The following is a 13,089-nucleotide window of genomic DNA, read 5'->3' on the forward strand; positions in this document are numbered from 1 at the left end:
CAAGGTGTTAATAAAATCACACATGTGTATAATACCCATTTAAAGTATAAGATATAGTAATGTATTCTAATGTGACAGAGTACAAAAAATTCATTGATATGGTGAGAATCTACATTGCAGTTAACCTATAGGAAACTACCACTTGTTAAGTTTTTATATCTTATCAAAGAAAAATACATGATAGGGTGCGGTGGCTCAAGCCTGTAGTCCCAGCACTTTGGGAGGTCGAGGAGGGCGGATCACTTGAGGTCAGGAGTGACCAGCCTGGACAACATGGTGAAAACCCGTCTCTACTAAAAATACAAAAATTAGCTGGGCATGGTGGCCGGCGCCTGTAATCCCATCTACTCAGGATGCTGAGCAGGAGAATCACTTGAACCCAGGAGGTGGAGGTTGCAGTGAGCCAAGATCCTGTTATTGCACTCTAGCTTGGTGAAAGAGCAAGACTCTGTCTAAAAAAAAAAAAAGACAGCACTTTGGGAGGCCGAGGCGGGTGGATCACGAGGTCAAGAGATCGAGACCATCCTGGTCAACATGGTGAAACCCCCTCTCTACTAAAAATACAAAAAATTAGCTGGGCATGGTGGCGCGTGTCTGTAATCCCAGCTACTCAGGAGGCTGAGGCAGGAGAATTGCCTGAACCCAGGAGGCGGAGGTTGCGGTGAGCCAAGATCGTGCCATTGCACTCCAGCCTGGGTAATAAGAGCGAAACTCCGTCTCAAAAAAAAAAAAAAGAAAGAAAGAAAGAAGAAAGAAAGAAAGAAAGAAAGAAAGAAAGAAAGAAAGAAAGAAAGAAAGAAAGAAAGAAAGAAAGAAAGATACACACAATTATCTGAAAAGCCTATTGAGATACACCTGCCTTTTCCAACTACATATTTATATAAGTCCAGATTGTTGTTATATACATCAATCAAAACATGACACTGTGGCTGGGCGTGATGGCTCACACTTCTATTCCCAGGACTTTGAGAGGCTAAGGTAGGATAATTGCTTCAGGCCAGGAGTTTGAGACCAGCCTGGGTAGCATTGTGAGACCATCTCTACAAAAAATTCAAAAAACCAAAAAACAAGAAAACCCAGCTGGGCAGCTGGGCATGGTGGCACATGCCTAAAGACCCAGTTACTCAGGAGGCTGAGGTGAGAGGATCATTTGAGCCCAAGAACTCAAGGTTGCAGTGAGCCATGATCATGCTGCTGCATACCAGCTGGGTGACAAGTAAGACTCTGGCTCTAAAATAAAATAAAATAAAATAACTAAATGTGCAAATCCCAAAACCAAAAAATACAACACATTATATTGCAACAAAGTGAATGCAAAAAGCAGATGTGGAACCCAGCTTTATTCTATTTATTTATTTATTTATTTTTTGAGACAGGTCTTGCTCTGTGGTCCAGGCTGGAGTGCAGTGGTGCCATCCTGGCTTACTGCAACCTCTGCCTCCTGGGATCAAGTGATTCTCCTGCTGCAGATTCCCTAGTAGCTGGGGTTACAGGCACCCACCACCATACCTGGATAGTTTTTGTGTTTTTGGTAGAGATAAGGTTTTACCATGCTGGCCAGGCTGGTCTAGAGCTCCTGACTTCAGGTGATCCACTCGCCTCAACCTCCCAAAGCAGTAGGATTACAGGTGTGAGCCACCGTGCCCAGTCCCCAGCTGTATTCTATTAAGCTTGTATGAAGCTATCAAAGAGCTTTGCCAAAAACGTAAAACAACGCTGCTCTTGTCATGACAATGTTTTTGTTTTGGGAAATAGAAATAGTAAATAAAACACTTTAATTTTTAATTAAAAATATGGCATTTATGTTCATATGTAAATGTAATGTTTATTATTAATTTAAATGAATAACAATACATATTTTATTAAAAATTTCTCGGTTTTAATTTCTTTTTCTTTTTTTTTTTTTTTGAGATGGTGTCTTGCTCTGTCGCCCAGGTTGGAGTGCAATAGCATGATCTTGGCTCACTGCAGCCTCCGTCTCCTGGGTTCAGGCGATTCTCCTGCCTCAGCCTCCCAAGTAGCTGGGATTACAGGCACCCACAATCATGCCTGACTAATTTTTGTATTTTTAGTAGAGACAGGGTTTCACCATGTTGGTCATGCTGGTCTTGAACTCCTGACCTCAAATTATCCACCTAACTCAGCCTCCCAAAGTGCTGGGATTATAGGTGTGAGCCACCGTGCCTGACCTCTCAATTTTAATTTCTAATGCCATACATATTGATGAGTCTGACTCTTATAAACAAAAATTATTTGGGGGCCCTTAATAATTTTTGAGAGTGTAAAAGAGTCCCGAGAACAAAAGTTTGAGACTCACCAAATTAGGCAACAGGGGGATTTAGAGGATGTGCCAAAAGGAGAAGAGGAAAGAGATCAAAGGAAAGAAGAGACTCAAGTTCAGTGAATGTTAGGCTGATGGATTAGAGCTCACTACTATCATTTTGCTCCAAAAATACTTCATTCTGTGTTAGATAATGGGAAACATTAATTATATAATCATTTAATGTCTTTAATATTAGGTAACATTAATATTATAAAATTATAATAATATCATCATTGGTGTGCACCTTGGCAATTTAAAACATTTCATTCAATTTTATAAATATTTGAGAAGAATAAGAAAATAAGTGGCTCCTGGTGTACTCACCTGCTCTCTTGGGAGAGGAGTTTGACACACTCTGTGTGACCGCAGTACAGGGCATAGGCTAAGGGCGTGCTCTCGTTGATGTCCCGCAGGTTGCTGTCCATTCCCAGCTCCAGCAGCGACTGGACACATTCGGCCTTCCCTGCAGCTGCAGCCCAGTGCAGAGGTGTCCTGGAGGGGCCATGTGAAAAAAGCACAAGTGTCTGAGCATGTGAATGGTTCAGGTTACTTAGATGGCAACAGCTCCTGCTCAAAGTCAGGTTGAGGTAGGGAAAATTTTGTTGCTATTTACAGCATAGAAATAGTACATGTTAAATGGGGCCAAGGGAGGATGGTGGACATGTGGAGGGACCTCTCCTCTAGCTCTAAGTATTCCCTGCCTTCTGCACTCTCTGACCTTTCTGAGAATTTCCTAGAAGAGGAAGTAGTGGGTCAAAGGGTATGAAGAGTTTTGAGGCTCTTTATACATAGTGCCAAACTGCCTTCCAGGAAGATTGAGTCAACTTGTCCTCCTACCAGCTGTGTTTTCCTCCTTCTCTAATATTGAGTATTGTCACTAACTTTAGAAATCTTTGTCCATTTGGTAGGCAAAATGATGCTTCACTGTTGTTTTCTTTTATATTTAATTTATAGTAAGGCTGAACTTTTGAAATTTAGGTTTATATGCCATTTGAGTTTCTTGATTGAAATGATTAATGCCCTTTGTCATTTTCTATTAAAGCATAAGTGTTTTTCTTACTAATTTGTATGTGGTCTTTATATTGAAGACATTGATTTTTTTTTTTTTTTGAGACAGAGTCTCACTGTGTCGCCCAGGTTGCAGTGCAGTGGCATGATCTCGGCTCACTGCAACCTCTGCTTCCCAGGTTCAAGCGATCCTCCTGCCTCAGCCTCCCAAGTAGCTGGGACTACAAGCACACACCACCATGCTGGGCTAATTTTTGTATTTTTAATAGAGATGAGGTTTCACCATGTTGGCCAGGCTGGTCTCAAACACTTAACCTTGGGATCCGCCCACTTTGGCCTCCCAAAGTGCTGGGATTCTAGGTGTGAGCCACCGTGCCCGGCTGACATTGATCTTTTATAGGTTATATGTTTACGAAAACATAAACCATGCCAGGCTGACATTGATCTTTTATAGGTTATATGTTTATGAAAACATTTTCTGTAATTTGTTACTTGACTTTTAATTTTTTTTTCTGAAGGTGGATTCTCACTCTTTCACCCAGGCTGGAGAGCAATGGTGTGGTCTTGGCTCACTGCAGCCTCTGCTTCCCAGGTTCAAGCAATTCTCCCGCCTCAGCTTCCCAAGTGATTACAGGTGCATTCTACCGCTCCCAGCTAATTTTTGTATTTCTAGTATAGATGGGGCTTCACTATGTTGGCCAGACTGGTTTTGAATTCTTGACCTTGTGATATGCCTGCCTTGACCTCCCAAAGTGCTGAGATTACAGGAGTGCACCACCTCGCCTGGCTGAGTTTTAATTTTTAAGTAATTTTTCTATAAAACTTTAAAAAATAATCACATTTAATTCTTTCTTCATTTTTTCTCTCTTTTATGATGTTATGTTTACAAAGTCCTTTGTGGCTGGGCATGGTGGCTCTCACCTGTAATCCCAGCACTTTGGGATGGGATTTTGAAGCAGATGGATCATCTGAAGTCAGGAGTTCAAGACCAGCCTGGCCAATATGGTGAAACACCATCTCCATTAAAAATACAAAAAATTAGCCAAGCATGGTGGCACATGCCTGTAATCCCAGCTACTCAGGAGGCTGAGGCAAGAGAATTGCTTGAACCCCAGAGGCAGAGGTTGCAGTGAGCTGATATCATGCTACTGCATTTTAGCACGGGCAACAGAGCAAAACTCTGTCTAAAAATAAAATTAAAAAAAAAAAGTCCTTCATTAGCCAAAAAGTACATAAATATTCACCAATATTTAAACCTATACTAAATTTTATAACCAGTGTTTTCTTAATAGAATAAAAAGAAAAGCCAAAGACTGTGAGAAAACATTTGCAAATGACATAGTCAACAAAGTATTACTAAATCTAGTAATAAGTAAATAAAATCTTTCAGAACTGAACAATAAGAAAATAAACCAGTTTTAAAAATTAGTGGCTGAGCGTGGTGGCTCATGCCTGTAATCCCAGAACTTTGGGAGGTGGAGGCGGGTGGATTACCTGAGGTTGGGAGTTCATGACCAGCCTGACCAACATGGAGAAAATCTGTCTCTACTAAAAATACAAAATTAGCCCAGCATGGTGGTGTATGCCTGTAATCCCAGCTACTCGGGAGGCTGAGGCAGGAGAATCACTAGAACCCGGGAGGCAGAGGTTGTGGTGAGATTGCACCATTGCACTCCAGCCTGGGCAACAAAGATGGAAACTCTGTCTCAAAAAAAAAAAAAAAAAAAAAAAATTAGCAAAAGATCAGAATAGACACTTCATCAAAGAAGATCTGTGGATGGTATATAAGCACATGAAGAGATGCTCAATAACATCTGTCATAAGAGAAATGCAAATTAAAACCATAAGGGGAAAAAAAAACCCAAACAGAACAAAGCTTGGCACTACCAGGTGCTGGTGAAAATACGGAGCAACAGGAACTTTTACACATTCCTGGTGGGGATGTAAAGTAGTAAGAGCCACTCTGGAAAATAATTTAGCAGTTCCTTCTAAAGTTAAACATGTACTTATAGCCTACAAATCCCACTTTTAAATATTTTACTGGAGAAATAAAAACTTACATTCACACAGATAATGGTACACGAATGTTTGTAGCAGCATTATCACAATTGACAAAAACTGGGAACAACTCAATGTCCTTCAGTGGGTGAATGGACAAACTGTGGTTCATCCTATTCCAGCAGTACTAGAATACTACTCAGTAACGAAAAAGAACAGACTGCAGATATTTGCAACAATATAGATGGGTCTCAAATGCATTCTGCTAAGTGAAATAAATCAAGTAAATCAGTCTCAAAGGATGACCTACTATTTCCATTTACGTGACCTTCTAGAAAAGGCAAAACTAGACAGACAGATAACTAATGAGTGGTTGCCAGGGCTTAGGGATGCGAGAGGGCATCAACATGAGTTAGAGTTGATGGAATTGTTCTGAATTTTGTTTGTGATGGTAACATGAATTCATGCATGTTAAAACATATAGAACTCTACATCATATGTTGATTTTTGTTTTATTTTAACTCACACCTTTAAAGGAATTCCCCAAAGAATGTTTATAGCTGACTTGGAATGTGTAACCTCAGCTCTGGGAGAGGATTTTTTCTGAACAATTATCTAAAGTGTATTGTCGCTTCAGGGTCACGGTTTGCTTGTGCATGTCTGTTACCATGTCACTGTGGTCCTATGCTGAGTGCCCTTAGCGGATTTGAGTCTTTCCAGTAGACCACATTTGAAACGGTATGAGTCACTGCGCAGTGAAGCCCACACTGAGAAGATGAACGCACGTGCACTGTCACTTTGCTCTGGGTGGAAGTAGGTTATCCTGTTGACTTATTTTCTCTGTGTTTGTTCCTACAGCCCCTTTTTCATATGTTGCTCGATCTCCCTTTCCCCTCCTGGTACTTACACATCTCAGACATTTTGGCCAAACCCTTGCCAATAACAGTATTTTGGGTCTCAGTTCTCACTGTTCCCTCTGGTCGTGGAGCCTTTGAATAAAATGCACATAGCTATGGAGTGGGGTTTAGCTGGAAAATGTGACCTTCCAACTTCACATCAACTTCTGGCTCCTCAAACAGTAGGCTGGCAGTAAGGCAGGGAAGTTGTTTTCCCACTTCTCACTGAGCAGATTGTGAATACTTCCATATGGATTTTTCTATTGTTATTGTCACTCTGATTCTTTGTTTTAAAATAAAAATTCTGAATGTACACGAAAAAAGAAAAGAACCATACACCATAAAAATAAATTTTACTGAATGTAAATAAAAAGAAAACCAGTATTTTCTCTTAGATTCATTTGGTTTAAAACTAAAAAACCATGGCTGGGCACTGTGGCTTATGCCTGAAATTCCATCACTTTGGGAGGCCAAGGCGGGCAGATTGCTTGAGCCCAGGAGTTTGACACCAGCCTGGGCAACATGGCAAAACCCAGTCCCTACACACACACACACAAAACATAAAAATTAGTTGGGTGTGGTGGTTACGTGCCTATAGTCCCTGCTACTCGGGAGGCTGAGGTGGGAGGATTGATTGAGCCTAGAGTGGTTGAGGCTTCAGTGAGCCGAGATCCTGCCATCATATTCCAGCCTGGGCAATGGAGTGAGACTCATTCTCAAAAAACAAAAAATAAGCAAACAAAACCTGTGTGTGTGGCTATATGTGTATTTTGGTATGTGCAGTGAGGTCAGAGCCAATCTGACTGTTTTTGTAATTACGTAGCCAACTTTTCTCAACACCATTATTTCATGTGGTGGGATTATATTTTGAGATCCTGATCTCTGTACATATTTTCTACCTCTCCTCTTTCCCCTATTTAAGGGGACGGTTGACTTTGAGCTCAACCTCAGGGGAGGGATATTGGAAAGTCAGGAAGGGAAATGTCTTTTTGCTTCCAAAAGCCAAGCTTGGGACCGAGAGCAACTTTAAAGCAAGGGCAAAATATTTAACTAAATATCTGAATGGAATGGCTTCCCCAACACTGGAAGGAGGGTCCCTCTTCAGTGGTCAAGGTGATGTGACAAGGGCATAAAGGACCACTGGACTCAGGAGCAAAAGGGACAAGAGCTTTGCTTCACTGGCAGAGATACTGGGAGTGAGGGATGGGGAGTGTCAGTGGTGTGTCTAGGCAATGGGACCACAGGCAGCCCATGATCCCGCAGTTGCCCAAGCAGAGCATGGACACAGGTGAACATCATCCAACCTGAAGGGTAAGGACAGAAGACAAGCGGGGCAGCCTCCACCTCTATTCCTATATGCCCATTGTATAAAATTCAAGAACCATGGCACGTGCAATAAGGGAAGCAGGGCTCAGAGGGGCTTTAAAAGATGAGGTTAGGTTTCCTACTAATCTAGTAAGATAACTCAAAAATAGAAATTAGGTTAAATTATAGATAAAAATCATTGTAATTTTTTTTTTTTTTGAGACTAAGTTTTACTCTTATCCCCCAGTCTGGAGTGAAATGGCACGATCTTGGGTCACTGTGACATTCCTGGGCTCCAGCCATCCTCCTGCCACAGCCTCCCGAGGAGCTGGGATTACAGGCGCCTGCCACCATGACTGGCTAATTTTTGCATTTTTAGTAGAGACGGGGTTTCACCATATTGGCCAGACTGGTCTCGAACTCCTGACTTCAGGTGATGCACCCACCTTGGCCTCCCAAAGTGCTGGGATTACAGGCGTGAGCCACCACGCTTGTTGGCCCATTATAACTTTTAAAACTCTGGGCTGTAAAATAACATGAATACTTGACATAGTAAGTGTTCTACCACTTTTTAAAAAATACAGATTGTATGCGCCATGTGGAAGGGGAACGGCAGCCTTTCGCTCACTGTGTAGTTCTGGCATCCAGCACGGTGCCTGGCATATATACGGGCTCCAACAAGAAAGCTGAATAAATTGATACTTTTGTGGTACTGCCTTCTTCGTTATACCAAAGACATAATAATTCTGGGGAGTAATAGACGCTGATTTTTTTTTTAACTCTGTGAGTAGAAATAAGAATTTCAACTATTCATTTAAAGAGTACCTACTGTTTTCCAGGAGGTCAAGGCTTGGATTCGTCTTTGATGAAGGACTCTGCCTGTGTTTTGGTAACCTGTCCCAGTGGGTTTTTAAGTGTGCTTAATGTACAGCAAATACTTTGATCTAAAGCAGAAGTTTGAGAAGCTGAAGCTTAGCTGAAGCGTGTAAAAAGTCAACTTGTTGGGAGATAGAGTGGCATCTCTGAAGAGCATGTTTACTCTAAAAAAAATGTTTTTTCTTAAGGGTAGATTTATAGCTGCCCTGGGCCTTTGCATTATTGTTTTTGGAAGCTGTAGACTTATAGTTGCTCAGGCAGTTGCCAGCAGGAGATAAGGGTTGAGAGCTTGGAGGTGCCCTAAAGATGATTGGCCCTGGCCATCAGGTCATCTTGGAAAATCAAGGATCACTTGAGGTCAGAAGTTCAAGACCAGCCTGGCAAATATGGTGAAACCCCCAATCTACTAAAAAAAACAAAAACAAAAACAAAAAACCCAAAATATAGCCGGGTGTGATAGGGCACACCTGTAGTCACAGCTATTTGGGAGGCTGAGGCAGGAAAATCGCTTGAACCAGGGAGGTGGAGGTTGCAGTGAGCCGAGATTGTGCCACTGCACTTCAGCCTGGGAGACAGAGGAAGATTGTCTCAAAAAAAAAAAAATTGAATAAACTGTATTCCGGATTATGTACTGATGTCACAAAACCATGTTCTGATTTTTTTTCTGGGGGTGTAGGGAGAGGCAAAGGGCAAAGGGTAAGATAATATTCCTTTTTTGAGACAGGGTCTCACTCTGTCGCCCAGGCTGGAGTGCAGTGACACGATCATAGTTCACTACAACCTTCACCTCTGGGCTCAAGTGATCCTCCCATCTCAGCCTCCTGAGTAGCTGGGACTATAGGTATGTACCACTATGTCCCGCTAATGTTTGTATTTTTTGTAGAGATGGGGTTTCGCCATGTTGTCAAGACTGGTCTTGAACCCCTGGTTTCAAGCAATTCATCCGCCTCAGCTTCCTGAAGTGTTGGAATTACAGGTGTGAGCAACCGTCCGGCCCATGTTCCTATGAATGGGGTCTTCTGTGCAAAGAATGACTATCCCTCTGGTAAGTCACTCAGGAAATGGGCACTCCTCGAGCAGGAAAGGAGGTCATGGAAGACTTCTCCTCCATGGAAGTCTTTTACAGGTGAAAGACAAGCTTTGTGCAGGGCCTGAACCCTTGGCAGAAGGGCACTCCTGAGAGGGCCAGGTAGTCTCTCAGGCCTAGAGGCAGCCTGGGAGCTGGGCAGAGAAGGGCTGGGTTGGGGATATCTGTGAAGGGGGTTGGACATGAGTGGAGAGCATCTATGTATGCATATTGTGTGGGCCCAGCATTCCCAGGAACAGATTGTATCCTGTCAATTAAACATCTTTTTCCTGTTGTTATGCTAGAGGCAGCAATTTTATAACCCCTAATAGGGCCATAAATTTTTCAACACAGTGATCAATCACACTACATACTTGCATGTGGCAGATATGATTAGTTCCATTCTATGTGAGAGAGGTCTCCAGACAACATTTATTCTGAAACAAGACAAGTCTCCAGCAGATTATGTCCTCCCATTTAGAGAGTGCATTGCCAATAAATTCAGTAGATGGAGGGCTGGACGTTGATCTAGTCAGGGTTACCAACATGTGATGATTCATTCAGAAGCTTTGTGAAATACTCCTTTACGACAATTACTAAGACTGACCCGTTCAAGTTCCTCTGACCATCGACGTGGAAGCAGTCCAGAAGAACAGGGGGAAAAGTTAAATTGTTTTGCTGAGTAATGAGGGAAGCATATAGATAATCTCTAATATACCGATATCCTCGGGGCCAGTCTGTGGTACCTAATTTCAAGTTGTCTAAACTTTAGTTCCTTTCTTATCTCTAAGCTTCAGGATATCCTGCAAACAGAGAGAATCTGCCTCCGCTATCACAGTAGAGAGCTAAAGGGCAGGGCCCCTGCTTCAGAAAGAATTCAGCAGAGACCAGCAGTGGGCTGATGTGGCGGCTGCTGAATGGCTGGAGAAGATGGGTCCCAGGATACAGCATGGGTTGAGCTATCAGAAACTAAGGAATGATTGACGATAAACATTCCCCAGAGAATTCCCAGAAACACAGAGAGCAGAACTTGATAATAGACTTTCCTCTCTGAAGATAAGTGAATTGCAAATTAAAGCGAATTGTGACCTCATAAACTGATGAAATTTGAGACACTTAAGCTGAGGGAGGAGACCCTTAATCACCCTTAAGCATCTAAGACCATCCCCCTTTGACTTCCACACTGCATTTCAATAGGAGAAGTAAAGGGGACACACTGGGCAGCACCTTAATCACCCTCCTATAGATCACAGGCACGGTGTGGAGGAATCTTTCCGGAAGGCATTGTTTTTACTTAAACAAGATCAAACCCCCACCTAAGTCACTATACCCCATGCCTACTCCAAGACCCTTTCACACGTATACTCTAGAGTTGTAAGCCCAAGACCCTTTCACATGTAAATTCTAGAGTTGTAAGCCCAAGACCCTTTCACATGTATATTCTAGAGTTGTAAGCCCAAGACCCTTTCACATGTATATTCTAGAGTTGTAAGCCCAAGACCCTTTCACATGTATATTCTAGAGTTGTAAGCCCAAGACCCTTTCACATGTATATTCTAGAGTTGTAAGCCCAAGACCCTTTCACATGTATATTCTAGAATTGTAAACCCAAGACCCTTTTACATGTAATTTCTAGAGTTGTAAGCTTTTAAAAGGGCAGGGACTTTCTCTGTGAGCTTGAGCTTGGCTGTTAGGCAACTATGCTACCTTGCTCCCGGGGAAAAAATCACCCCTTCCTTCCCAGTTTGGTGTTGGAGAGGTCTGTTTCCCTGCCTTTCCTGCTTCAAAGCTATATATGCTGCTTCTGGGTTATGTGTTCTGTGGCATATCTTAGTGAGTACCACAGTGTTTTAAGTACCATAGACTTATGCGCCACTGCATTCCAGCCTGGTGACAGAGTGAGACTCTGTCTCAAAACAAAACAAAACAAAACAAAACAAAACAAAACAAAACAGAAAACCCAACCAACCAACCAACCAAACAGAAGCCGATAGCTTCAGCATGAAGGCAGAATTGCATGTTTAGCTGCAGAAAACGTGGAAAAAAATAGAGGCTGGGATTTGATCAGTACATCAGGCCCTTGAGTTGAGCACTGGAGCAGAAAGGACTCTTCTGGAGATTTTACTTCCCTTTAACTCTCCATATCTTTTGTGCTTTTTTTCTCCCCCCAGTTTTACTTTCCATCCTGAGCCTGAAGAACTGGATTTTTTTTGCTAAGTGGGTGGTATTGCAAAATGGGAACTATTCAATTCAAAGCTGGTTCTAGGAGTGTTTTGAAGTAGATAAGCTTTCCTTCAGCCTGCCATTCTGAAATTTGTTCTTTTTTTTTTTTTTTTTTTTTAAAAAGACTGGGTTTCACCATGTTGGTCAGGCTGGTCTTGAACTCCCGACCTCAGGTGATCCGCCTGCCTTGGCCTCCAAAGTGCTTGGATTACAGGTGTGAGCCACCGCGCCTGGCCATGAAATTTGTTCTTTTTAAAAAAATGGTTAATTCACTTTTTTCCTCATGTAGCTTGTTTCTACTTTTTTTTTTTTTAAATGGATGAGAGGCTTATACATTGCCCAAGCTGGCCTCAAATGCCTGACCTCGACAACTCATGTGCAAGAACAACTGGCCTGAGCCACCGTGGCTCCCAAGTCCTTCTACTTTCTTACTTGTTTAGGATCAACACGTGTTTTCAGAAAAACATCTACTCTTTTTTCCTTTCCTTTTTTTTATTTTTTTTTTGAGACAGTGTCTTGCTCAATAGCCCAGGCTGGAGTGCAATGGCGTAATCTTGGCTCACTGCAACATCTACCTCCCAGGTTCTCCTGCCTCAGCCTCCCAAGTAGCTGGCTATATGCCACCACACGTGGCTAAATTTTGTATTTTCAGTAGAGTTGGATTTCACCATGTTGGCCAGGCTGGTCTCGAACTCCTGATCTCAAGCGATCCACCCACCTTGGCCTTCCAAAGTGCTGGGATTATAGGCTTGAGCCACTGCACTTGGACAGAAAATGTCTACTTTCAATGACTTATATTTTAATTTTACTTAAAGTCATTTAACCATCTCCAACTTCTGAGACCTATGTAGAACCCCTAACTTTTTCCCTGGGTTAAAAGAATTTCGGGTATTAATAGAGAAGATTAGCATGGCCCCTGTGCAAGGATGACACACAAATTTGTGAAGCGTTCCATATTTTATAAAATAATTTTAAAAAGAAAAAAAAAGAATTTCAGCTATCTGAGAGTAGGAGATGCTTTCTTGGGGCATCTAAAATTATGATAAGTAGGCTGGGCGCGGTGGCTCACGCCTGTAATCCCAGCACTTTGGGAGGCCGAGGCAGGCGATCACCTGAGGTCAGGACTTCCAGACCAGCCCTGCCAACATGGTGAAACACCATCAGTCTCTACTAAAAATATAAAAGTAAGCCGGGCTTGGTGGCAGGAAGCCTGTAGCTCCAGCTACTCAGGAGGCTGAGGCAAGGGAAGCGCTTGAATCCAGGAGGTGGAGGTTGTGGTGAGCTGAGGTCACACCCCTGCATTCCAGCCTGGGCATCAAAACAAAACTCCATCTCAACAAAATAAAATAAAATAAAATAAAATGATAAGTAAGGGTCTAATTTTGCACTTCAGT

The 13,089-nt window shown here is 42.4% G+C and overlaps 1 protein-coding gene and 1 non-coding gene across 3 annotated transcripts in view; one reads left to right on the forward strand and one right to left on the reverse strand.

Annotated features, from left to right (window-relative positions):
- Positions 1-13,089, reverse strand: part of ANKRD55 (ankyrin repeat domain 55) — a 133,917-nt gene that overhangs the window by 17,674 nt on the left and 103,154 nt on the right. For both annotated transcript variants that reach the window (XM_064375989.1, XM_064375988.1), the window contains one exon: positions 2,648-2,815. In XM_064375989.1, the coding sequence (XP_064232059.1) occupies positions 2,648-2,815 (168 nt within the window). The remainder of the gene's footprint in view (positions 1-2,647; positions 2,816-13,089) is intronic.
- LOC135274971 (U6 spliceosomal RNA) lies at positions 12,551-12,656 on the forward strand. The gene has a single exon (XR_010342711.1). It is a non-coding gene; the product is annotated as a U6 spliceosomal RNA (small nuclear RNA).

This window comes from Aotus nancymaae, unplaced genomic scaffold (genome assembly GCF_030222135.1).
Source record: "Aotus nancymaae isolate 86718 unplaced genomic scaffold, 86718_ANA_hifiasm-v0.15.2.pri h1tg000014l, whole genome shotgun sequence".
In the NCBI taxonomy this organism is placed as follows: Eukaryota; Metazoa; Chordata; class Mammalia; order Primates; family Aotidae; genus Aotus; species Aotus nancymaae.